Consider the following 27119-nt stretch of genomic DNA (forward strand, 5'->3'; position numbering starts at 1 on the left):
GCCGCAAACTTCATGAAGTCCATAAAGTTAGGGTCTGGAGAGTTCTGAGGAGCGAACACAGTCTCATTTGTACTGATTGTGACAGTTTGGGATTGGGGATCCGTTGAGGTCGGAGACCCAATTCCAAAAGAAGAGGATACCAGTTGCTCTTGGGCCAATCCGGTGCAATCAGAGCTACTATCCCTTTGAAAGACCTTAGTTTGTCCAGGACCTTCAAAGAGAAGATTCACTGGAGGAAAAAAACATAGATTCTCCTCCACTGATTCCAATCCAAACGACAGGGCGTCCGTGGCATAAGCCAGAGGGTCCAGGTTGGGGGCCACATAGCAAGGGAGCTTGTGGTTCGCTTGTGAGGCGAAGAGATCCACTTGGAGACCTGGGACTCTCCGGCTTACCCACTGGAATGACCCGACGTCCAGAGACCACTCTGATTCCAGAGGAACTGACGGGACAGGGCGTCTGCTATCACATTTTCTTACTTCCTGCCAGGTGAGTGGCAGACAGATGCCATTTGTGTTTGTTTGCTAATGCAAAGATGGCTATCATGACATGGTTCACATGCTTGGATTTGGACCCTCCTCTGTTGATGCAGTGAACTACTACTGCACTGTCCAAAACTAGCCTTAGATGAGACTTCTTCGGTGGGGAAGCAGTCTCTTCAGAGTAAGGAATACTGCCATTGCTTCCAACACGTTTATGTGGGAGCTGGCGAAATTGAAACTGACCAAGTCCCCTGAACCTGTTTGAACTGAGAGTATCCTCCCCACCCGGACAGGGAAGCATACGTGTGAATGGTTAACACTGGGAGGGGATATTGAAGGGGTACCTTCTTGGCTAAGTTCTTTACTTTTGACCAAGGCCGTAGTTGGTTGCGGAGGATCTGTGGAATTACTGACAACTTGTCTCGATATTTGGAGTTTGCTCTTGACCGCCAAATTCGATTTATATCTTTCAGCCTTGCTTTCAGAAGGATATCTGTCACCGAAGCAAACTGAAGAGACCCTAGGATTCTCTCCTGGTTTCTTCTTGATGTCTGTTTGCATTTGAGGAATTGCTGACAGATTTTGCTATTTCCTTCCGTTTGGCCACTGGAATTGATAGATTGTGGGAAGACAAATCCCATTGGATTCCTAGCCACTGAAAAATGAGATTCCGGAGTAAGTCTGGATTTCGTTTTGTTTATCTGGAACCCCAGATGTTCCAGAAAGTGAACTACCTTTTTGGTAGCTTCGAGACATTCCTCGACTGTTGATGCCCAGATCAACCACCAAATCGTCGAGGTATGCCGCTACCATGATTCCCTGAGCTCTCAATTGTTGTACAACCACTTCTGCTATCTTTGTGAATACCCTGGGGGCTATATTCAGACCGAAGGCATCACTTTGAATGAGAAGTCTGATTTCCTAGCCTGAATCCTAGGAATGGGCGGAAGTGCCTGGCTATAGGGATATGATAGTATGCGTCTGTAAGATCGATGGAGCATGTGACGGCTCCACGCGGAAGTAGGGTCCTTACTGAGAGAGGGTAAGCATCTTGAACTTGTCGCAGCGAATGAAAGAGTTAGCTTTGACAAGTCTAAGATTACCCTTCTTTTGTTGAGCCTTTCTTTGGCACGCTGAATAAGCGCCCTGAAATTTTAGATGTTTGACTCTCGCAATAGCTCCTTTCTGAAGGAGTTCTTCCGCGTAATCTATCAATTCCTTTGACGGTACCTGATGATTTGATTGGAGGGGGGGGGGATCCTTGATCCAACTCCAGCCTAGTCCTTTGGACACTATGCTCTGTGCCCAATTGCTGAACCCCCACCTGTGGCGGAAGAGGAACAGCCTCCCTCCTACCTGGGGAGCCTCATTGCTGATGGGCGGGTTGGCCACCACGCCCTCCTCTGAACTGCTTACTCCTTGTGCCCCTTCCTGCGCCACGGTAACGAAAGTAACCTCTCGCCCTACCCCTCGGATGAGAGTAGCCTTGAGTCTCATAAGCAGGGTTAAAGGCCGGCGAGATTAGCGTAGGAAGTAGAAGGTTGAGATTGCTGGGGTGGCACCAGGAGGAAAGGCTGGGTCCTGTTTAGATGTGGCAGGTTGTCCCTGTTGGGTAACTGGACTGCCTGCACAAAAACTGCTGCTGATGCTGAAGTTTTTTGTTTTTTATATGGCTGGAACCTCTTACCAGCCTTCTTGGTTTGGGTTTCTTGCCAGCAAGTGGGAACGGATTCCTGTTTCCTCTTAGAGGAAATACCCCACCTAGCTCTAAGGCTCTGGTTGAGTCTAGCAGCTTCGTGGTGGACTTCGTTCATGCGGACTCTGGGAAGAGATCCGCTCCCCACATGCTCGCAGCCAAGAGTCTATTAGGCTCATGCCTGATAGTGCACTCTTGAAGGACATGCTTCCGGCAGTTCCTCCGGCTTGGAAGAAGTCAAAAGCGTCTGACAGAACCGTCTGAAACTGTGATTTCGCCAGAATCTTGAACAGCGGTTCGTTAGCGTAGGAAAGGGCAGCCATTTCCGTAACGATAAGAGAGTTGAGGGACCTGCCAAACCTAGTTCGCGCATCGAACTCTGCCTGGATTAGGGAATCCGGCAGCCTAGGTAATTTCTCACCGAACTGGTCCATGGCGCAGTCCGGTTTGAGTTTACCCAGCGTGAATGTAGCTGGCAGGTTTTCCCATAACTCTCCGAAGGCGGGGAAGAGTGGAGAAGTAGACTCCGACTCCCTCAACTGTGGAATGGGTTCATCCTTGAGGACTGCCTGAAGAGCCTTCTCCACCAATTTCGTGGCGAACGGAAGAGAGACCTCCTCTTCCGTCGCGAAAAATAGTGAAGGGACTCTTGTAGGCCTGGAGTCTAGTGTTAGTACACTCCCAGTCCTCAAGGCAGTGAACCCATTCTCGCTGGGCGTGATCTCTACTGTAGAGAACTGACTCCTTCGAGATCTTGTCCTCTCTCGTAAGAGCCGTTGGCGTCAGCCTAGCATACCCGATGAAAGGCTGCGTCAGACCCGGAGGGTAGAACTCGAAGTCCTCAATCCTTCGAGTACCAAACTCCGGGATCGAAATCATCCCGTCCTTAAAAGGAGCGTAAGCCGCTACTCTCCATGGGTTCTCCATAGAGAAAGCTGGCAAGGAGTCGTAAGGCGGGAGTTGGAGAATCCCCGTGCTAGATGCAGGGGAGACTGGGGGAGGAGCCTGAGATAGCCCTGCTACTCGGTCCTCATTCTCTCTCATCCTATTAGAGAGGTTCCTGGATAGACTGTCCAGTTTGAGACAGACTGTTCGATAATTGCGCGAACATCTGCTCAAACGTGTTCCCCATGCCGAAATTGGGAACCTACCAACACTCCTACCTGTTCCATCATCCCTGGTGAGACAAGAAGAGGGAACGCAGGTGCTGGTGCTTGCCACCCCTGCCGGCATAGCCGGAGAGGGGGCAGCGGAGGCGGGAGAAGGCAGCGACTCGGTGGTAGCGCGAGCCTTCTCCTTCGAAGCCTTGCTTTTGGAGCTCTTCGACTGGGAAGAGCTCGGCTTAGCCTTCACCGCATCGGCGTATGAAGTCGACGACTTCCTGGCCGAAGAAGACGAAGACGACTTCTAGAAGTCGACTTAGACAAGGTCTTCGGTTCTCTCTTCCCTTCTCCTTAGGAGGTACAGAGAGAGCGGGAGGGAGGGCGGCTAGGGATCTCGGATCCCGCAAAGCCTTGGAAAGAGGCGGAAGAAGAAGGGACAGGAGAAGATCCAGGAGCGCCCAAGGAAAGACCCTTGGCGGGCGCCCGACAAACCTACCTCAACCAACAAATCCTCGCTAACTACCGCCATCGGCTCGAGGTTCAGGTCCAGGGCAGCGACGTCCGGAACTGACTCCTGGGAGGCTACGACCCCAAACGAATGCTGGAGTTCTTGCTGGATGGAGGCTATCACTGGGGCGGCGGACAAGGGGTCGACGTAGCACGTCGACTTGCCCGCGAACAAGATCTGGATGGCCAGCTTCCTATCTAATATGTAGGGCTGGCCCTTGGCGGCGTTTTTCCCAAAGCCGCCCACCACGCTTTCAGGGTGGCGAGGGCGACTTCCCTCACACCGCTAGCCTGAAAGAAAGGCGGGATTAGCTACCAATTGTGGACAGGGTTAACAAACTTACGAACTAGAAGTTGTTAGTAAAATCATAAGTAAGCTTATAATGGACATACCCCATCTCCCAGCTGAGCGACCAGGTCGTAGCATATAGCGCAGGCTTCGGGGTGCCAGACGATCGTCTCATTGTACGACGTGGCACACGGGGCGTGGGACCTGCACTCGTCATGTCCACAGGGGTCATAGAGCGTCGCATTACAGGCCGGGACCTGGCAGTTGGTAGCCTGTAAGTGAAAAAAGTACATGAGTACAGAGTAAACAGTTACAGCCAATATCATATGCTCCGCTGGTGCCGGAGCGATAAAGATAGATAAAACCAGAGCCCCGCTAAAATACGTGTGGTAACCAGGTTGGAAGATAGGCTATGGCTCCGCCAATGGCGGAGGCACAAGAATCAACCAACTAGGAGTGGTGGTAATGGAAACCACGACGGACAATGGCGGGGATGGTTGATAAAATAAATATAAGTAAACACAATTCATTGTAAAATATCTTATAATAGGGTATATATCCTTAAAATAACAAAATTAAAACAACTTCTCTCCACCCGTCTACTAGAAGAGTGCGTAGGTAAGGGTAAGCTCCCTTCCGGTAGCGGCGGAGAGATATAAGGATATAGTAGGCAAGCAACCGACCATCCATAGCGCCCACCCTGCCCGCTAGCGGAGCCAATATCCTATAACCAAAGGGGCCCCGGCTGCGACGGAAGGTTCCTTTCGTACCGTAAGGGAGGTGGCTGAGCAATGGGGAGGGGGGGGAGGGAGGTCCCGGCGAAACACGGCGGGGGAGCGAGAAAAAAAGGGGGGGAGGGATGGCCTACTCCTCCCCGCCTCACCAACTACCCGCATGGAGACCCAGGTACCTCCATAGTGTCGCCCCTATACCCCTGCTGGCGGAACCCCCAAAAACCCCCCGGTCACCTCCGAGAGTGTGTAGAGAAGGCGATGAGGTTGTTATAACAACCAAGGGGTCCCCCAGACTCCTCCCTACATCAGAGAGGGAGGGAAGGGGCAGGGTAAGGTGCTGTAGGACACGTGACCGCAAGTGGCCTAGGCCGCGAGCAACACAACCGTAGGTAGCCACGAACCAAGCTGTACCAACATGTGGAACAAGCACCTAGGCTAGCCTAAACACCCTAAATAATAAAACATCGAAAAGGGGGGAAGAGACACTTTTAGTAAAAGAGAAAGAAGCCAGGAGGAGGCAGACTGTTCCGAGAAACAGAAAGCCTACTCGGAGCCAGCGATAGCCGATGTAGAGCAAGAGCCGGGATGCTGGGCCGAAAATAATAATGATAGCCCTAAATACCAAGCTAAGAGAATGGTAGGAGGGCTGAACTAGCTAAAACTCGATGTAAACAATGAATGTGAAAAAGTAAGCCCATAAGCATAAGAAGTCCCAGTATGGAGGACCGGGAATTCTTACGAGGCGGCATGGCCGCCACGAGACAACCGGGGAACCGTATATGACCTATAAAAAGGAAAATACTGGTACCCGGAGACAAAAACATACAGTAAAATGTTACTTATGAGTTACTAACTTAGCCGTGGCGATTGCAGAGCGTTCCATGATACAGATGCGGATAAATCGCAAGATAAACACAAGCACAAGAAAATGGCGACTTGTCGCTGGTGCTAAAAATTAAGGATGACCGCTAGGGGCGCTGCTGTCCGTGGCGTCCTCTAGTAGTAGTAGTAGAAGCTGATCGCCCGTTTGGTATCAGCTCTCTCCTTGGGGGGATTCTGGTAGGGAAGTTCTAATTGGTGTTGGCTCGTGGGTAGTGTTCCACACTCGCCCCTATCTCATACCGACACTTCTTTTTAAGAGTGAGCGAGTCAGTTTTACTGATATTTTCTTAATTTGTTTTTCTCTGGTAATTTTTAGGCTAATTTTACCTAGAAAGAATGATATTAAGGATACTTTCATAGGCCGACACGAGCTGAGCCCAGAAACAAATATTGTGATTTATGGTGAATTTTTGAAAAATATATTTACTTCACTCCGCGCGCCGATTCGCGCCGCAAGTCTCCGAAATACGTACATGGCATTATCCCTAATATTTGCTCCTTTTCATATTAGCCTTTTATAGAGTTTCATATATCAAAATGTGCGCAAATTCATGAAGAATACAATAAAAAATAATTGAAGGTTGTAGCTTTTTCCATCTTCGAAATATGTCCATATAAAAAAATATATATATTAAAATTTCGACATTCGGTCAAATTTAACTCGTCCGAAATGGTCGAAATCTGCAATTCTAATCTAAAACTCTTACAGTATCGTAATATTCAATCATTTGTCTTAATTTGAAACAAATTGGAAGTCTCTAGAACATTATTTAGAATTACGGGTGTGAATTTTTGAAAAATAACATTTTTTTACGTCCGCTCGTTACGAATTCGTACATCATTTTGATAATATTTTTCCGGTGTTGCTTTTATTGTGACAATGTATTATATATCAAAATGATCGCAATTTAGTGTACAATACAACGCAAAAAAAAGTAACTGGTTAGCTTTGACCGTTTTTCTGCACAGCGTGATTTGAATACAATTATGTATGAATTTTTTTTTTTTCGCTACCATATATCGCATTATTTACATATGATAATGATATTATTTTTCATTTCTGATGGTTGCATTCTAAACTTCAGGCAATGACAAAAAAAGGAGCCAAAAATGAACTCTTAAATCTTCAAAAGTACGCGCGCTGTAATTTTTTGAAAAAATTATTTTTTCCACTTCCGCGCTCACTCCAAACCAGGCCCGGCATACGGGAGAGGTTTTGATTTTTAGGGCTCCGGCGTAAGAGGGTTAATCAGTAAACATGTCTAATTCCGTAAGGAAAAAATATGATTCGTATGTACGCAATTAATCAGTAAACAACAGTCAGGGTAGTGAACCTGCTAACCTTCCTGTAGACTTTATTTTGCCTAACCCTATAGTATGGCCTACGGGTTATGAATATGTCTGCGAGAGGTGATCGCTCTCCTTCATTGTTGTGAAGAGTGCTACTTCTGTTATTGTTACTCCTAACCCTGTAATGTTGCCTTCGGGCCCTAAAACAGTGTCTGTAGAGGTTTACTGCCCTTTCTCTTATACTCTTCGATTCGTAACTTAGAATCGAAAGTGCTTGCTTTAGAGAGCAATAGTGAAGTGGCTAAGTGCAGTGACAGTGCCCCTTGTGTCGTGGAGGGTGCGTCAGATCGGCCTCGTTTCGCCTCTAGGTCTAGACCTCTGTCGGACTCCCAGGACCACAGGGAGAGGGCATGTCGAAAGCCGCAGGAGGGTTACGAGGAACCCCCACCGATCTGGCGTGCCTTCGGCAGTTTCTGATGAAAATCCCCAGACTGCCAAAGTTCGTGCACGTGCACGAATCCTGAAGGATTGCTTCTCGTCCTCCGAGGTTGTCCTCCCCGCGCAAGGGTTGGAGCTCTCGGAAGGACTCGCGCCCTCTAAGAAGCTTTAGAGAAGAGGACGCTTCACGTCCTCTCTCTCGTCAGGAGGGAACGTCAGATCCGCCCCATAACGCCTCTAGGCCTGGACCTCTGTCGGACTCCCAGGACCAGGGAGAGGGCATGTCGAAAGCCGAAGGAGGGTTACGGGGAACCCACATCGATCTGGCGTCCCTTCGGTAGGACTCGCGCCCTCTAAATAGAAGCTTTATAGAAGAGGACGCTTCACGTCCCCTCTCTCTCTCTCGTTATGCGTTTCAGTGAGAAGTAAGAAGGCGAACGTCGCCTGATCACGTGTACGTCTTTCCACCGAGAAATATGAAAAAGAAGGCAGTTTCTCTCGCTTGTTTTGACGCCTGTCAGGAGCGTGACGCTTTTCTGCACGCTTCTTTTGACGCTCGGCTTGAACGGGACGCTCGGATGGACGCCAGGCGCGCGCCAGTGGACGCCGAGCGTCCTCGCCAGTAGGACGCCGAGAGCGCGCCAGGACGCCGAGCGTCCTCGCAAATGGACGCCGAGCGCGCGCCAGCGCACACCAGGTTTGTCTCCTGGCTGAACGTTTCTGTTGAACTCTTCAAGCTCTTGTTTAAGATTTGAGCCTCAAGAATGTGAAGTAAGCAGTGCTTCGGAGGAAGCTTAAAGTGAACAGACAACTTCGTCTTCGAAACCCAGCAAGACCTCAGGTTTCGTGAATTCAAGAGGTCTCTGTCAGTATTTTATTGCTTTTCGCAAAGGTGGATGGAGTTAAGAAAGCTCAAGGGAAGATCTCGTTTTCTCTACCGCAGTCAAGACTTTGCGATAAGGCAGTTACGGGTTATGTAAAGGCTCGACGTCTCGGCGACGTTCAGTAGGATTCTTGCAAAGGCATTCATCAAAAGGACGCTCTTCAGGAAAGCGCAAGACAGGACTTCCTTTGCCATACTGCCAATAAATTTTAAGCTTTAGCAGGCATTAGTTGTGATACGGGAGAGGAAGCTGGTTGGAGAGTTTCTTCCTCTTCCAGGATAATTTTGCAAGCTTTTAGCCCCATCTGAAAGGGTTTTTCAGATGATAGATTTTGTCAGTTTCTAGTCGGGACTACGCTGCCGAATTGAACATCGTCGTTCTACCTGCCGTAAGCCCTGTCTCTTAACAGGATTCTTGCCCCCTTCCTCGTTTGAGACGGGAATCGGAAAAATAAAATGCTCGACTTCCTGGATTACGTTTTGTCAATTCAGTGACTTTCCCCCATTGACAATATTTTTTTTTTTTTTTACTATCGTTTTGTCAACGTAAGTGGGTATCCCCTCATTGACAAAATATCTCTTTGTCCCGTAAATGGGTTAGTTCTCATTGACAACCATCTCTTTAACTTGATATTGCGTGAAACGAATAAGCTCTTATTGACAAGATTCGGAAAGAGCTCTCATTCGTCATTCGCAGACTCGTACAAGAAATAGACTTGTAGACTACGTCAATGAACGCTTATGTCCAATAACATAAGAAGCTTGAGCTGTCTGCTTCGATTCTATAAGTTATGTTCATGAAACTTGCCTGTCAGATATGTATGTAGCTGTATTTCCGAATTCAGCTATATATATGTCTGCCAGGTAAGTATGAACAAACCTTATTATGATATAATAAAATATTTTGCCTTGCGTTATTTTATACTGGTTGGTTCAAGTCATAAACGCTTGCTGTAGTTACCTCTTCGGATGGCAACCGAGAGGTCTATTGTCTTATTTTAAGGACATTAATCGTTACTCCCTGCAGCCTCCAGGAGTTTCCGATTTATCTTTACCGTTGTATGGTAGTGTTCTGACGACACAAACGCATCTATATATTTAGCGTTTTCTGTTTCGCTTAAATATACCAGCTTGAGAGTCTCTTTTTGCTCAAAAAATAACGGACCTATTTCTTCGTAGAATAGGGTAGCTGGCAACCCAGACATAAAGTTAAGAGACGACGTTCGTAAGCTGCTGGCTCTGCTGTGCCTGACTCAGGCTGACTGTCAGTGTCCAACGAGGCCAGTAACAGATCGTGCGCTTGTCATGCGCGGTAGGTTACGTCTCTCTCTCCTACGGGATTGACTGACTAACCGTATCTCTGTGCTGGCGGTTACGTCTCTCCTGCGGGATTGACTGACTAACTGTATCTCTGTCCTACAATCACGGACTTTAGCCTAAGATTGAGGGGATTTCTTACGTGAATGAATAAACGTTGCATTCGTTTTGCCTTACTATGTTCAACAGAGTTATCTCTTTATCTTTCGGTGCTGTTACCGCACGGTATAGAACTACGAGTCTACCGCAACATTGCACTTTTATATGCTCTCCTGCTTAGGCAAAGCGCAGCCTTATTAGGGAAGTAAGCATACTCGGGGAGGGAATGGATGAGCTTGCTGGGGACCATTTCCTTACTGAAGAAGTTTGTTTCCCCGAATAGACTGCAATTCAGACCACAGTTTTTTCCTACCGGGAAACTGAAATATTATTCAAGATCTAGGAATGATTCTGAAGATCTCTCAGTGCGTCATGATAGAAAGAAGATGCCGGACATCTGGATAGGGTTTCAGATGTCCTGGATCTTAATCTGAAAGAAGTAAATGCAAGTCGGTCGTCCCTCCAGTCCTCGAAACGAGTTTTTGGAACCAGTGGTCCACATCAACTCTGAAATTCCACAGCTCTCTCATATCTTAAGAAGTATCTTCTCTCGGTCCCTGCTCGAGTTTACGAGAAAGAGCCTATTATAACAACAGGCGTTAGAATGTAACGATCCTCTTAGAGGTTCGTTACAGGTGATTGCAAAAGAAGTCCGTACGAATCGTCTCCGATCAGATGGCCAGCCAACTTTTGGACGTTTCGAGGGTGGAATCTTTCTTTAGAAGCAAGTTGAGAGTTGTGGAGACCTTAGGGACGCCCTTTCATTCTTCTCTTCGATAGGTTGAGGACGAAGAGGCTTCTTCTCTGCTCCCTTTTTCTCGATCCGGGATCGGTACCATTAAACGCCATCCTATGGTATTAAACGGGGATGGATGTTTAGTCTCTTTTTTTTCCCCTTTTTCAATCGCTTAGGAAATGTAATAAGAGGATTTATGACGTCACAGGGAGCGACAATGACGCTGATCGCCCCATGTTGGCCTTCAGGATCCTGGATTCACAGAGGTCACATCCTTCCTAGTTCACTTTCCTAGGACCTTTTCCGAGAGAGTCTGTCTACTCTAACTCGAAAGGTACCTATAACCTCTCCGCTCTGAGTCTGACAACGTTCAGACTATCGAGATGTTGACAGGAATAAGATTACCGTCTTCCATTTCCGTCTGAAGAATGGGATAGCTGGCAGTCACAACTATTAAAGAATACGCAAATATGTTGTTGACGGCTTTTGGGCTCAGAGATTTGCGTCTGTCAAACAACAAAGCCCTTCACGATCTTTGAGTTCTGTGGAATCTCGAAACTCGCTCACCATCTACTTTTTGTCTCACCTGTTTTCTCGGAGTCAGACACTCGTGCGAGATCAGGCGACATATAGTAGCCCTGAGTTTCTTGTTGACGAAGTCGGTTGCGTTTATACACCCCCGATGATCGTGTAACATGAGACCAGGTTGGACTGTCAGGCATTCTTCCTTCGGGACTGAATCGCCTTTTTGCTCCTTGCTCCTTTCTCCTGGCACCAGAAGCTCGAGTCAGGAGTTGATTCGCTGACGACGTTGGTTGCGTTGATACACCCCCAAGGTTTGCTTAGATTGAATCGCCAGGCAGTCCAGACACTCATCCTTCAGCGAATAGTTTGCCATTATGCGGTCTTCAGGGGTACAGCCTTGCTGTCCTTGATTCGTCTGACTGGTCAACTGGTCGGTCACCTGACTTTAGTACAGACGGACTGACTGTGCATGTCCAGATCGAAGCTTTCAATATGGAACTTAGACGTAGTCTAAAGTTCTTGATGTCAAAGCATTCGAACCTCTCCTACCTGTTAACTTCTTGCATTGTGATCAGGAAGGCCTTCTTCTAACCACCCTAGATACGACAAAGAGGGTTAGTGAGATTTTAAGCCATCGTCACAAGTTTTGGCTTTAGAGAACACAAGGCGGTGTGCTCTCTAAGCCTTTCGTTGTGGCCTAAGAATGGAAACCCGTTTTGTCCTTGGGCCAGGAGCTTGGAGCAAGGATGGCACAAGTTAGTGGGCAGGAGCCAGAGAGAGTCCTGTGCCCTGTCAGGTCTCTCAAGTTTTATCTACATAAAACTCAAGAAAGTCGAAGTCATTCGGGCAATCTGCTGTGTTCCGAAAAAGACCAGACTTGCCCATATCGAAGAACACCCTGGCTTTAGTGTTTAAGAGTTCTTTCAAAATGCTCCTTCATTGTGTTTGCACAAAGATTTGAAATCTTTTTATCTGAATGCTCACGAGGTGAGGGCGCGGCTCGGAAGCATTTCAACAGAGCATGGCACTCAGCAACATCCTGAGTACCATGTTTTAGCGAAGCAACTCTGTGTTCACTTCACATCTCCCTGCGAGATGTAAGATGGCAATATGAATATCTTGCTGCTCGCTAGGGCCATACGTGTCTGCAGACACAATCTTGGGGGCAAGAAGTACCACTCATCCTATCCTGTAGAAAATGGTTAGGAAGAGCTCTTAATTGAGTTGTTGAGTCGCCGACAACAGCGACTTCTTAACTCTTAAGCCTTAGTTAACACACCTTAACTTTGGCTAGGTTGGTCAGGTGGTGATATATATATTTATATATATATATTTATTTTACTTCTTAGCCCTCATGGTATGGTCAATATGGTCTAGTCACATTGTGGTCACGCCCCCGTTGACAGATCATCTGGAGTGCACCAGCTTTATAGGTTTCTACCTCGCTGGCAACTCTAGTAAAGCAGAAGCAGACTTGGGTGACAGTAATCACGAAGTCGGCTATGCTAACAGGTGGAACCAAGATGTAAATCATCTGCATGCATTTGTTTCCCAAAATCCTTCTATTCTGTCCCTTCCCACCTCCAACGGTGGGATTCAGCTATATATATATCTGACAGGTAAGTTTCATGAACAAAATGATATTGTTATGATACAATAAAGTTTGTTCATACTTACCTGGCAGATATATATAATCAAGTACCCACCCACCTCCCCTCATGGGGACAGTGGAAATAAAAAATTATGAATAGAAAATGGGAATGGTTCCTGATACCCGCCTCCCAGCGCGGGAATTGGGTACTAACCACCTGGCCGACCACTGTGTGTCGGAAGTTTTTTTAAATTCTGTCGGACTTCAGAAAATACAGCTATATATATATCTGCCAGGTAAGTATGAACAAACTTTATTGTATCATAACAATATCATTTTTATGAAGCTTTGTATTTTCTTTCAGGTTCGTGATCAAAAACTGATACAAAGTTGGACGACAAAGACTTGGCATCCCTTTACATCACCAGCAGTTTATGATCCAGAATCTAAAAAGATTGTGGCTGTTATAAATCATTCTTCAATTTCCCGATGGAACCATGCGGAAGATGACATTGATAAAGTAAAGAGAGAAAATGTGAGTACTATACAGTATTTAGTGTTTTTTATGTATGAATCTGAGCACTCTTCTTGAATTAATGCATACCAGAATCTGTGTTTGTTATACAGGCCTGTTAATTATAAAATGCCTTACTTTTATATTGTGGATCCCAGCCACACTGTCTTGTCGATCAAGAAGGAAAGTAGCCCAGCTGTGCATGTCAGGATTGATGTCATCCAAGTACGGAAATGTAAAATTACTAAATGAATAATAAAGATGGATGTAAATTAGCACAAGATCAGATAAACATAGTGTAATTCACACCCCACACCTTCACAGCAGGTTATGTTTATACAGGCAGAAAGGGGAAAGAGAGAACAACAGTAAAAGCAGGGATAATAATAGGCACAGAAATCAGCAAAACAGGGCATTAATTGAAATAAATCCTTTGTTATTCCATCATAGTACCTGTCTTTTGTGGTCATATTAAACAGATAGCGTCTTTTAATAATTTGAAAAAGAAAATATAGTTGTTCATGCACAGAACAAACTTTTGGTCTTAACATTAGGGTAAATCTTCTGGCGCCAGCTGGAAACTGGTAAAAAAAAAAAAAAAACTACATATGCAAGGAATCTGTGGCATCTGGCATCTGATACGTAGCTGAGGTGAAAGCAAGTCACAGACCACGCGGAACCTAGTGACGTATTTAATCTTTCTTCAACTGCCTTGGAGAGCGGACGTTTGGTTTTGCTCTCCTCCTACCAAGCTGGCTTTTTATCCTACGCCTGTGAATTCTTTCTCTGTTATTTCATGGATTTCTCCATCTGACCTTCCAGGGTTCCTGTGTTCACACTTCCTGACTTCCTCTAGGACAGACTCCCTTACGACTTGCAGTAGATGTGCTTCCGGGCTTATTCCTATTGCTTTGTTATCTATTCATTTTATCATTTTATGTATAATACTGCCCTGTCTCTCTCTGTGGGAAATATTGCCCCTTCGTGGAGAGAGGGGGCAAGCACCATCTTGTTCCTTCTTTAGCAAGTTTGTAATTTGAAATATTGATTTGGATATATTGAAACATTCGTGTATGTTATGAAATTTCTGTATGTTTTATTTCTTAGTCTTCAGTGATATAATTACTTATGCTACTTAGTACTAGTCTGAAATGTGAAGTATTTATCTAGGTGTGTAAATTATATTCTGTTTTTAGACACGTTATTTTGTTTCAAACTACACAGTTTTCTGGGAACGTTTGTTTCAAACTACACAGTTTCTGGGAACGTGGTCATGCTTTAGACTTTCAGATTTTGTGTGGATCGAGACATTTTATACATTGTGGATTCATGTTGCAGCCAAGGTTTACGTGTAAGGATTCGTCTTATTTAAGATAGCAAGCTTTCCTCCACTTCCTCAACACAAATTTTGATGATGAAAGTTCTACAATTTGTTTTTGTACATGAACTTCCCTGACAGATATATACTTAGCTATAGTCTCCGACGTTCCCGACAGAATTTCAAATCTCGCGGCACACGCGACAGGTAGGTCAGGTGGTCTACCTTACCCGCCGCTGGGTGGCGGATGTACGAACCACTCCCGTAAGCTTGTCAGATTTTTCTCTGTCGCGGGAACGATAACAACTGTTGTCGGTTCCTCTCGATAGTTTTTCGATTCTCGCTTGCCTGGAGTTAATTTGGACTTCTTTTGGTGACGTATTCGCTTTGTTTGGCTTGGCATACGCTGATTGTGGACCGGTTTGATTTGAGTTTGATTTTCTTACGATGTCTGATCTAGAATCGGTAGTTAAAACTTCGGTTTTGTTTAGGGTTTGCGTGAATGAAGGATGTAAGGTGAGGTTGCCGAAAGCGTTCGGTAGACCTCCCACACGGTTTTTTTGCATGAATGAAGGATGTAAGGGTTGAGGTTGCCGAAAGCTTCGGTAGACCCCCACACGGTTTGCATGAAATGCAGGGGGAATGAATGGTGCTTTTGCTAACCCTTGTAATGAATGTAAGGGATTGAATGAAGAAGAATATAAGGCTCTCTCTTCTTATGTTAGGAAGTTGGAACGTGATAGAGTGCGTAAGGCTTCCTCTAGAAGTTCTAGCAGATCTAGAATGAGTGAGTTGGATGTGGATCCTAATAGTACTAACGTAGAATTAGAACCTTCTTCCCAAGTTGCAGCCCCGGCTCCCCGCACCGAAGCCGAAGATTCGCCTTCGGAGGCGGCAGCTCTGAAAGCCAAGAATCGTTCTATGGATCAGAAGATTCGTCAGTTGGAAGTAAGGAGAGTGTTAGTGATCAGTGCAGTGTCCCCAGTGTTGTGGAGGGTGCGTCTGACCGGCTCCTTAGTGCCTCTAGGCCTAGACCTCTTCCAGACTCCCAGTTCCAGTGGAGTAGGAAAGTCGAAAGCCGCAGGAGGGCTAGGGAGAGCCCCCACCGGTCAGGCGTCCCCTCGGCAGATCCTGAAGTACGCTCCCAGGCTGCCTCGGATCGCTACAAGAAGGAGCTCCTACGCCAATGCTTCTCCTCTTCGTCGTCTCCCTCTCCGAAGAGAGGTTGGAACTCCCCGGATGCGTCGCGCCCGTTGAAGAGGGCTTGGAAGGCTCCCTGCAGTCCTTTGGCTTCTAGTCCGGAGGTTTTCCCGGAAGAATCGTCGGTGGAGGCGAAGAAACCCAAGAAATCCTGTGATCGTTCTTCTTCTCGCGCTCCGCGCTCGGCGCCTGCTTCGAGGAAGAACAAGAAGATTCTCCTACGAAGGAGTACTCGCGGGACTTCAAGCTCAGATCACGGCGCTAGCAGACTCTCTAGCAGTTAAAGATCACGTAGGAAGAAGGACGTTTCTCTTCCGATCAAGAGATCTAGGCGCCGCTCTTCAGAGGATCGTTCTCCTTCATATGGGGAGGTTTCGTATGAAGGTGGGGCTCGCGTGAGCGCCCTCGCTCGAGTGAGCGCCCTCGCTCGCTGTGAGCGCCCTCGCTCGCCTGCTCTCTTTCGATTTCAAGACGCCAAACATCGGTAGGACGCTCTAGGGACAAAGAAGTTTTTTCTCCAGATTGGATTCCCGCTTCCGGTAAGCGCACTGCACCTGCTCATCACGCGATTTCTTCAACTCCCTCGCGTGAAACTTCTCCTCAGCAGCCTCAAGATTCTAGAAGGCGCCCTTATACAAGTAGGCGTTCTTCTTCCAGATGTCACTCTCCTCGAGTGTCGGATCGTGACTTCTCTCCTGACAGGCATCTAGAGTCTGGTAGGAGTCGCGTGCATGATAGACGGCCTACTGTTAGCCGCTCCCCGCAAGGTAGGCGCCAAGAGCCTACTTGCACATAGATCTCCTAGTAGGCGCTCGTCTCTTTTAAGGCGTCATACTCCTGATTATTCTCCTAGGGGCAGACAACAAGAGTCTTTCAAGCGCCCTTCTCCGTGTAGGCGCTCTCCCGCTTCTAGGCGCACTTCTCCTGACCGTTTGTCTCTTGGTAGGCACCAGGAATCCCGGAAGCGCCCTTCTCCAAGTAGGCGCTCGTTAGTTTTGAAGCGCCCTTCTCCTGAATGTTACCCTCTTGTTAGACGTCAAGAGTCTCGCAAGCAGCCTTCTCCTAGTAGGCGCATTTCGCCTTCCAGTCGGACTTCCGTTGATCGTACGCAACTGGACAGGTATGGAGAGCCGCGCAAGCGCTCTGCTCTCGATAGGCGCTCTTCTCCTGGCAGCCGCTCGCCTCAGGATAGGCGATAGAGTATAGTAGGCGCTCGCCTCCTCGTAAGCGCCCTGTGGATGTTTCCGAGGATTCTCGGAGTAGGAGCCCTACCTCTCCTTCGGCTGAGATTCCGTATACCTCGAAGAGGGAGTCTCATCGTAGACTTCCCAGATCTTCTCATCGTTCTCCAGTGGATGTGAACTCTTCTAAGAGAGGCGTTCTCCAACCTCTCGCTCAACTCCTGCTAGGATCCCTTCGTCACATAAGGATCTTCCGCGCTCGCCTCGAGAAGACGTCCTAGAAGGTTCGGATGAGGAACCGAACACTTCTGCTGCTGTCTCTTCTTACAAGAAGCTTACAGAGCTACTTTTACAAGTTTTTGGGGATTCCCTTACGCCTACGGCTCTCCTTCTCCTCACTCACTTTTTTCAACGGCGCAAGACAGCGAAGAGTTCTTCTTGTGTGAGGATGAAGCCAACTCTTTCTATGAAGAAGGCACTGAGGAGTTTTGGTTCCTGGATGGCTTCCAAAGAAGAAGCGGGGAAAACGATGTTCGCTTTTCCTCCTTCGAAGTTATCAGGACGCGCTGGTTTCTGGTACGAAACAGGAGAGCCCTTAGGATTGGGTCTACCGTCTTCGGCTGATTCGGATTTTTCGGCACTGGTAGATTCGACAAGGAGAACTGCCCTTAACTCTGCTAAGACGACTTGGGCAATGAATGAATTGGATCATTTGCTCAAAGGTATGTTTAGAGTGCTAGAAGTATTTAACTTCCTTGATTGGTCGTTGGGAGTCTCCTAGCCAAGAAAATTGAAGTGCCAGAGTCAATTTCGCCAGAAGATCTTATGTGTGTTTTGTCTTGTATGGACAAGTCGGTAAGAGACGGAGCGAGTGAAATCGCCTCCCTTTATGGGGCCGGGATCGTGAAGAAGAGGTCGGTTTATTGTTCCTTCTTAACGAAGTCGGTCTCCCATGCTCAGAGGTCTTCTTTGCTGTTTGCTCCTCTGTCTACTCAGTTGTTCCCGAAACATCGAGTGCAGGACATTTCGAGGTCACTTTCGGCCAAAGCCACCCAGGACCTTTTGGCACAGTCGGCAAGAAAACCTCGCCCTTCCTTCCCTACCAAGGCTAAGAAGGAAAGGCAAGTGTTCGAGAACCCTTTCGAGGGGCATCTTCATCAAGAACCTCTACGTTTAGAGGTCGTAGACCTTCAAGAAGGGGTAAGACTTTCGCCAAGTCTGTTAAAGCCCCCAAATAACTTGCAAGTCCTTCAATCAACGGTGGGCGCCAGACTCTTAGAGTTTGCAGAAGTCTGGGCCCAAAAAGGGGCGGATCCTTGGACCCTTCTATTTTGAGGAGAGGTTACCTCATCCCTTTCGTCGAAAGACCTCCCTTGACGGCCATCCCAAGGGAACTGACGGCCAGGTACAGAGACCCCATCATGAATCAAGCTCTCCATCTAGCAGTAGATCAGATGCTGGAGAAGGGGGCTATCGAACTAGTGACAGACCATCATTCATCGGGCTTCTACAACCGCCTTTTCCTAGTTCCGAAGTCCTCAGGGGGATGGAGACCGGTGTTGGATGTAAGCGCCCTGAACTTCTTCGTAGAAAAGAAGAAGTTCACGATGGAAACGCCTTCATCAGTGCTGGCAGCACTTCGTCCAGGGGACTGGATGGTTTCCTTGGATTTACAGGACGCTTACTTCCACGTACCGATCCATCCTTCCTCGAGGAAGTTTCTCAGATTCATGATGGGGGGGAAAATTTTTCAGTTCAGGGCTCTGTGTTTCGGCCTCTCGACGGCCCCTCAAGTGTTCACGGGGATTTTGAGGAATGTGGCTCAATGGCTTCATTTGAAAGGGGTGAGGATATCCATGTACCTCGACGATTGGCTAATAAGGGCCAATTCAGAAGATCGTTGTTTGAAGGACTTACAAGTAACTTTAGAATTGACGAAGGCTTTGGGACTTCTCGTCAATTTCAAGAAGTCATCACTAATTCCCGAGCAAGAGTGTGTGTATCTCGGGGTACAGATGAACTCTCTGAGTTTTCGGGCTTTTCCCTCGCAGGAAAGGATAGCCCGAGGATTCGAGAGAGTAACAACCTTCTTAGGGAAAGAAGTATGCACAGTGAGGGAGTGGATGAGTATGCTGGGGACGCTCTCCTCTCTGGAGCAATTCGTTTCCCTAGGAAGGTTGCACCTGAGACCACTCCAATTCTTTCTTCATCGGAATGGAGTCGTCGTTCTCAGGATTTGACGTTCTCCCTGTCGTTATCCCAGGACATCAAGAAACATCTCTTATGGTGGACAGATCCCAACCTCTTTGCGAAGGGACTGTCTCTTCAATCACAGACCCCCAACCTGGTGTTGTTCTCCGACGCGTCGGACATGGGGTGGGGTGCAACTCTGGGAACCAGCGAAGTGTCAGGTACCTGGGTGGGGGACCAGGTAGCCTGGCACATCAACAGAAAGGAGTTGATGGCTGTGTGGTTGGCTCTGAAGGCTTTCGAGCCCAAAGTCAGAAGATCGGTAGTGCAGGTCAACGCGGACAACACTACAGCTCTGGCATACATCAGGAAACAGGGGGGACGCATTCCTTCTCCCTGTACGAGACAGCAAGAGACCTTCTTCTGTGGGCAGAAGAAAGAGGAATCAAGCTTCTCACCAGGTTCGTGCAGGGAGAAAGGAATGTAAGAGCAGATCTCCTCAGCAGGAAAGATCAGGTCCTTCCCACAGAGTGGACCCTTCATCTGGATGTATGCCAGAGCCTGTGGAAGTTATGGGGCAGGCCACACATAGACCTCTTTGCCACGTCAAAGAACAAGAGGCTGGATCCTTACTGCTCTCCGATATCAGATCCAGAGGCAGTAGCAATAGATGCTCTTCTTCTAGACTGGAACGGACTCGACGTCTACGCGTTTCCCCCCTTCAAGATCCTGGGGCTAACCATCAAGAAGTTCGTAGAGTCCGATTCAACGAGAATGACCTTAATCGCTCCCTTTTGGCCGGCCCAAGAATGGTTCACAGAGGTACTGGAATGGTTGGTGGACCTTCCAAGATCGCTCCCGCTAAGGAGCGATCTACTCAGACAACCCCACTTCGACAGGTACCACAAAAATCTCCTCGCTCTCAGTCTGACTGGTTTCAGACTGTCCAAAGTTTGGTCAGAGCGAAAGGCTTTTCAGCAACAGCTGCTAAAGCAATCGCAAGAGCGAGGAGACCTTCCACCTTGCGTGTATACCAGTCAAAGTGGATGTCTTCAGACGTTGGTGCAAGAGGAAGAACATTTCCTCTTCCAGTACCTCTGTGACCCAAATTGCGTATTTCATTATTTTCCTCAAAGAAGAATGTCATCTGGTTGTGTCAACTATTAAGGGATACCGCAGTATGTTGGCGGCGGTATTTCGGCATAGAGGCTTAAATATATCCGATGATAAGGACCTGCATGATCTTATTAGATCATTTGAAACCATTAAGCGTCCTCATGTAGTACCGAACTGGAATCTAGACGTAGTCCTACAATTCCTTGGATCGTCTAGATTCGAACCTCCTGGCTTAGCCTCTTTCAAGGATTTGACGAAGAAGGCTATCTTCCTTTTGGCCCTAGCTACAGCTAAGAGAGTGAGTGAGCTCCAAGCTATTGAGGGCAATGTAGGGTTTAAGGAAGATTCTATGGTGTGTTCATTTCTTCCAAGTTTCCTGGCAAAGAATGAAAAACCCATCACGCCCTTGGCCCAGGAGCTTTGAAGTTCGTAGTTTATCTTTTCTAGTAGGGGAAGAGCCTGAAAGAACTCTTTGCCCTATGAGAATTATGAAGTATTTCCTTAAGAGGAAGGAACAACTTAAGGCTAATCAAGATGTGCTTTGGTGCTCCGTAAAGGACCCCACTCGGCCCATGTCGAAGAATGCTCTTTCCTTTTTTCTGAGAAGCCTTATTACAGAGGCACATGTTGCCTGTAAGGAAGATCATTTTAGACTACTGAAAGTGAAAGCTCACGAGGTGAGAGCCATCGCAACTTCGCTTGCATTCAGAAAAAATATGTCTGTGCGGAACTTGATGGAGGCGACTTTTTGGAGATGCCAATCGGTTTTCGCAAACCACTACCTACGTGATGTAAAAATCACATATGATAAATGCTTCGCCTTGGGTCCTTTCGTATCGGCGGATTCGGTGCTGGGGCAGGGAGCTGAAAAACTTATCCTGTGTAAAATTTTTTATATGTTACCCTATATTTTATATTGTTGTTTTTGGTTGTCTGAAAGAGGTTGCAGGAGGCACCTCTTTTTGTCGTAATATTAACCCTTTGTATTTTGGTTAGGTGGTCTGGTGGGTTTTGGCTCCTTGCAGAGGTAGTGGTAAGGATCTGTTAGGTAAGCGGACAAGGTCCCTCTAACAGCATCCGACTTGGATTCTACCACAATAGGGGATCACATATCCACCGTGGTAGATCCGAGAGTCTTTCAGCATCAGGTCACGTCCTAGCTGTAGCTCTCCAGGCAATGCAGACTCAGAGATAGTATCTATGAAGTCTTCATCCTGAAAAGGTGAGAACCAAGGTTTTTATATCCTACAACATTAGTTGTTTCCCGTCTTACCTGTATTATTGAGCTGTCTCTTACCCTCCACCAAGGGTGCCAATCAGCTAAGTATATATCTGTCAGGAAGTTCATGTACAAAATGATATTGTTAAACTACAATAAAGTTTTGTACATACTTACCTGGCAGATATATACGATTAATGGCCCACCCAGCCTCCCCTCAGGAGACAGGTGGAAGAGAAAAATCTGACAAGCTTACGGGAGTGGTTCGTACATCCGCCACCCAGCGGCGGGTAAGGTAGACCACCTGACCTACCTGTCGCGTGTGCCGCGAGATTTGAAATTCTGTCGGGAACGTCGGAGACTATAGCTAAGTATATATCTGCCAGGTAAGTATGTACAAAACTTTATTGTAGTTTAACAATATCATTGTTCCCGACTACTTGATCAGGACCAGTCAGAATTTACGGTTTCATCTCTTTCCCGTCTTGTTGTAGGGGGAGTTGGTGCCGCTATGGCTTACTCCCACCCATAGAGATGTAAATATATTTCTTTTCCTTCTCTCAGGCTGGGAGGTTTCTTCCCTTCTGAGGGGGAAGGCATATTATTTGTTTCTTTTCAGGCCCTGCACCTCAGATCTTGTTTTGCCTTTGGACCTCCTCCCTTCTTGTGCAAGTCATCAGCCCTGCTTCTCACCTTGAAGTCGGTCAGTGGCGTGTTCCGCTCAGATCCTGGGAGCCCCTCTACATTCTCTTCGCTCTCCCAGTGTTGCCTCTTCATGTATTGGTATACCTCATCCAACTCAGTGCTGTGGTGGGATTTTGGAGCCCGGTCAGTTCTGATGGCAGTATTGTTCCTTTCAGAGTCTGGGAACCCCATCTATGTAGTGACTATCTTGGGGTTATTCCCCTCCCGGGTTGGTGGGGGGAGTACAACTCCGTTTTCTTCTTTTCCAGACTCAGATGCGGTTTGTCCTGATTCATGGGTGCCAATCTTAAAAGGACAGGTTCTCCTATGTAGCCAACACTTGGTGCAGTGGAGTCTCGTCTTCCTGCGATGTTTTGTCATCCAATGCCCTTTGCTTTGGTTCCCCTTTTTGTTATATATATGAAATAGACTTGATATTGCAATTTTGTTTGAATATATGATTAAGCCGGTCTTATATACTTTTGTAAAAGAAGTCTTCTGTGATGTCACGGATGGTAATGTGATATCATGGCTAGTTCTGTTGACACAATGCGTCAAGAGGAGTATGACATGTGTTTTGCTATCTCAGACATTGGGGTTTTTGTGAATTCTTTGCAGTTTCTCCACATTTACGCATAGTGTTGAGGCCTTCTGGTAGTGGTAGAAGTTGAAGAATCCTTTAGTCCCTTTATTCATTGTCATCTATAGACTGGAGTTTATTTCGTGTCAGGGGTTTCTCTCCAAGACTGCAACACAGGGCACCAGGTGTACTGTTTCCTTAGATTCAGCAAGTTGGATAGGTAACTGTTGTCACCGATACTAGTTCTTGGAATATTCCCTGAACTAGTATCTCCTCTGCCCTTGTATATAAGGACACATGGGTAGAGGGAGCAACCAACGTTTGTCCTGTACGCGATTTGGTAGCTCATTTAAGTTCTTTGATATCTTAGGAAATCCAAGACTTGGAGGGTGCTTGGGTTTTTTCGGCAGTTCAAGCTGATGATTCTCGCCAGATAAGATAGAAACATCCATGGAGACTAGCAAACGTTCCAGCCGGAAAGTTGATGCAGTTTCCTTCCTGCCTTATGATTAGTTCTCTGTCTGAAAAACGAGGACATCACTTCATCCTGAGAATTCTCTTATGTTGTTAAAGAGCTTTGACCAATCTTGTTCAGCTAGGGAACTCAAGCCTCCTATGTGGGACCCTGCTCTGGTGCTGAGTAGTCTCACTTGAGCTCCTTTCCAGCCCTTGTGTCAACCAGTCGGCCTTTAGGCCTCACTGCTTTCCACCTCTTGTTTCTTTTGAGAGATGGTGTTTGATGTTCGAGTTTGCATGTCCTCGGATGTGACTAGATGGCTATAGATCAACACACACACGTTGTTGGGGGGGAAGGCTTTCTCAAGATGGAGTGTCTGGGAACGGACTGTTGACCTCTCCCACAGCCATACAACACATCTTTGCAATGCTGTTTGGTTATGTATGTAATGGCCAATGGATGTTACTATGGTGGTGGCTGATGGATGTTGCCATAGTAATGGCCAGTGGATGTTCCATGTCATCTATGACAAGATCTATCCTCCAACTTTTACGCCCCTCATATTGTAGGTTGGTACTTGGTGAGGTCTTTCTCTAAGTCAAATGAATTTGTTCATTCAGACCCATATGGCTTTCATTGTGGGAATTGAAAGTCTGTGTTCACCCAAAGACTTCATTCTTCTCAGGTAGGAAGAATTCTTTTGTTTCATTGTTTATATTCTAATTTTGATTGTTCCTTCGTGAATATTAACCTTCAACTTCTTTTGCCAAGATTGTTAGTCAGTCAGTAGGTTGGTTCATTTTCAGTGAAGTTCTGTAGAACCATTCTGCCCTACACGTATGAAGCAGGAATGAGTTAATTTTGATTGTACAAAGTGTTTTCATGGTGCAAGTGGAATTATTTTCTAACTCCATTGATCTACGGAAAAGACCTACTCCTCAGTCGGTTATGTACTAGAGTGTAGTTCAAGAAAGTCTTCAAGAACACCTCTGAATTTTATTAGCTGAAGAAGGATGAGGAAGTATCTTGTTTTTCATGAACTTATTGGGATTTGGTTGGGTGACACACTCAGTGGGATTTGGTTGGGTGACTCACTCAGTGGGATTTGGTTGGGCGACTCACTCAGTGGGATTTGGTTGGGTGACTCACTCAGTGGGATTTTGTTGGGTGACTCAATTAGCATAGCCTAAGTAGTTGAGTTCTTAGTCTAGGCAAGGTAGTTCGAACCTATCTTTATGAAACCTGGTTTTCAATATCCCGGAGCATGTTCTTCTGGTTCATGACTTTTAAAAGAGGATGATTTTCCCATTCTTCAAGAGTTTATGATTGGCTTAGGTTAGGTTGGGTACAATTCCTAACTTAGCATAGCTTTGTATATCCAAGTATAACAAGACCGGTACTGTACCTCAATAGCCTGGTTCTTCTTGTCTCTACAGGAATTAAGATCCGTCTTTAAGCTTTACGTTACGTTTCTCAGGAATGTCACCATGGTGGTTCCCTAGTCAAGAAAAGGGGGTGGGAGGGGGCTGGCAGAATTGGTCCTATCATCGTAGAACATCCCCGCATAGGATGTCTCCTCTGTTGGCAATGCACATTCTTTTGACATTGTGAGGACATCCCTGTCTATGGTGCAAATTCCTTTGACTGAGCAGAAGTTGACAGTAGGGCAGTTCTTGGCATGTACTATCTGGATAGAGCATCTTATCATAAGACATCCCCTGCGGTTATCCTATCTTCTCTTCTGTCTATGTGGGGAAGACCCATGGTACACCTCTGCTACAGGGATCTACAGAAAGCTAGAGGTCTACTGTTCAGTGGACCCAGATCCATTTGCTGGGACAGAGGACTCCCATCAGCATGCTTGGGATAACCTGGAAGTTTATGCCTTCCCTCTGTCCTGCCTGATCTGTCATGTCCTGACCAGAGTAATGGGTTCCAAGAATCTCAGGATGGCCCTAGTAGCTCCTTTGTGGCCCCAAGCAGTGTGGTTCCTTGATCTTCTATCTCATATCTCAGCAGTACTGAGAGATACCCCTCAAGCACAACTTTCTCTGCCAACCTCATGTGGAGAGGTACCACCAATTGGTAAGGTCCTTATCTCTTCACTTTTGGAAACTGTCCAGTTCTTCTTATGAGAGAGAGAGATCTTTCTTGCAGAGCAGCGACTCCGATGCCCAGCGACCTCAGTAGTTCTTTGTCAGCCGTGTACAAGGGCAAATGAGCCATCTGCTGTGATTGGTGTCGTCAACAGGATTTCTCTCCACTGAGAACTTCTTATCAGTAGATGATGATCTTCATGATCTTTCTCAGAATGGAGGCACTTCGTTTCTGCTGTCAAGGGCAACATAGCTGCCTTAGGATTAGTTCTTTGTCAGAAAGATGTGGACATCACTTCATCCTGGGAATTCTCTTATGTTGTTAAAGGGCTTTGCGCAGTCTTGTTCACCTAGGCAACTAAAACTACCTACATGGGACCTTGCTCTGGTGCTAAGTGGTCTCACTCGAGCTCCATTCTAGCCCGTGTCAATCATCAGACAGGGAACTGACTGTAAACAGTTTTCCTTCTGACCTTGGCTTCATGGTCTGGGTTGTGATGTAAACACACTGGGGGGTTGGGGGTCAGTAGGTTTTGAATTTGTTCCAGAATTTGTTGCTAAGACCCAACATTCCCTCAGTTCACGATGACAAATTTGCCTCATTTCCAGTTCCTTCCCATAAGCAGTTTGTTAACACTAACCATCAACAATAACCCTCAAGTTATTACTTTGCCCCATTAGAGCACTGCATTGTTGTCTGAAAAGGACTCCTCACCTAAGACCTAGGTGTCATAGACTTTTTGTTAGCACAAGCCGAGCCAAGTAAGAGATGTCCAAGAGTACTTTTTCGTTTAGTTATGTGAGGTGATTAGGCAAGCCACCTACTTATTGTCAAGTTCTGTCACCAATACTGTGCATGCAAAAGCACGTGACAGAGGAATAAGTTCCTACCTGGGATTTAAGAAGAACTTGTATGTTCATAGAATTTTGAATGCTTGTTCCTGGCTACATCAGACTACTTCAACTTACTTCTACCTGCTGGATATGGCACACAGGTCCTTGGACACTTTTTCCTTGGGTCTGGTTATGGCTGCTCAACAAGTTCTGTAGCTCATCGAGTGCCCCTGGTGGGACAGTTCGTATCTTGCCCAAGATAATGGTGTGGAAGAGGGAATGAGTGAGACGACTGGTTTCTTTTCTTCCCTTTTTTTTCTTTCTTCAGTACCTACGGGCAATTTGAAGATTGCACATATCATACGCTGGAACTGACTTGATGTAGGTGATTGTTGCAATCATACTGTTACAGCACTTTTTGTGTTCCATATAATATACAAATCTGCTTCTCAGTAGCTTCAGCTCCTCTCTCCAGCAAGGGGAGTGAGATTGGCAACAAACCCATTTCATGTGGTTGACATGGTTTGTTGCTTGAACAGATAGAGTTCTCTTTGACTTCCATATATGCAATAAATGTGGGTATTAGATATCCACATATTTAACATCTCAGAGGCTTAGGTCCTCTAAGTTCCTTAGAATCTTCATTTTTAAGAAGAATGATCAAGTGTGTCGAACCCCCAGTCAGCTCTGGATTATCATACCTCCCTCCAAGTGTGAATCTATTCTAATGTCAAGACTGAAGGTTTGTTCAGCATATGAACAAATGACAAATTTTTAATCAATTTGTATTTTACATAACTAACAAACCTGAGGTCATAACATTGACAGCCCACTTGTAGATACCCCTCTTATGTCTTATCCGGGGTTGGAAGAAAGACTAAATACGTCACTATAGCTGGTTCACTTAAGGTAGATTCATGGATGAGCCATATGCTTACTAGACGTTTGTTTGGCGGCCGCTGATTGGCTGGTACCGGGAGGTAGGCAGCTCCCAGCCAATCAGCGCCCGCCAAACAAACGTCTCGTAGGCATATGGCTCGTCCAAGAATCTATCTTAAGTGAACCAGCCATAGGTTCAAGCATAATCTCCGACTCGCTTCCACCTCAACTACGTATTGGATGCCAGATGCCACAGATTCCTTGCATTTACAGTTTTTT

At 46.5% G+C, this 27119-nt stretch overlaps 1 protein-coding gene across 3 annotated transcripts in view; it reads left to right on the forward strand.

Moving 5' to 3' along the window:
• LOC135203214 (nucleolar protein 11-like) overlaps positions 1 to 27119 on the forward strand; it is a 151333-nt gene that overhangs the window by 19647 nt on the left and 104567 nt on the right. For all 3 annotated transcript variants that reach the window (XM_064232968.1, XM_064232967.1, XM_064232969.1), the window contains exon 2: positions 12937 to 13107. In XM_064232968.1, coding sequence (XP_064089038.1) covers positions 12937 to 13107 — 171 coding nt within the window. The remainder of the gene's footprint in view (positions 1 to 12936; positions 13108 to 27119) is intronic.

The sequence above is a fragment of the Macrobrachium nipponense genome, chromosome 33, assembly GCF_015104395.2.
Source record: "Macrobrachium nipponense isolate FS-2020 chromosome 33, ASM1510439v2, whole genome shotgun sequence".
Classification (NCBI taxonomy): Eukaryota; Metazoa; Arthropoda; class Malacostraca; order Decapoda; family Palaemonidae; genus Macrobrachium; species Macrobrachium nipponense.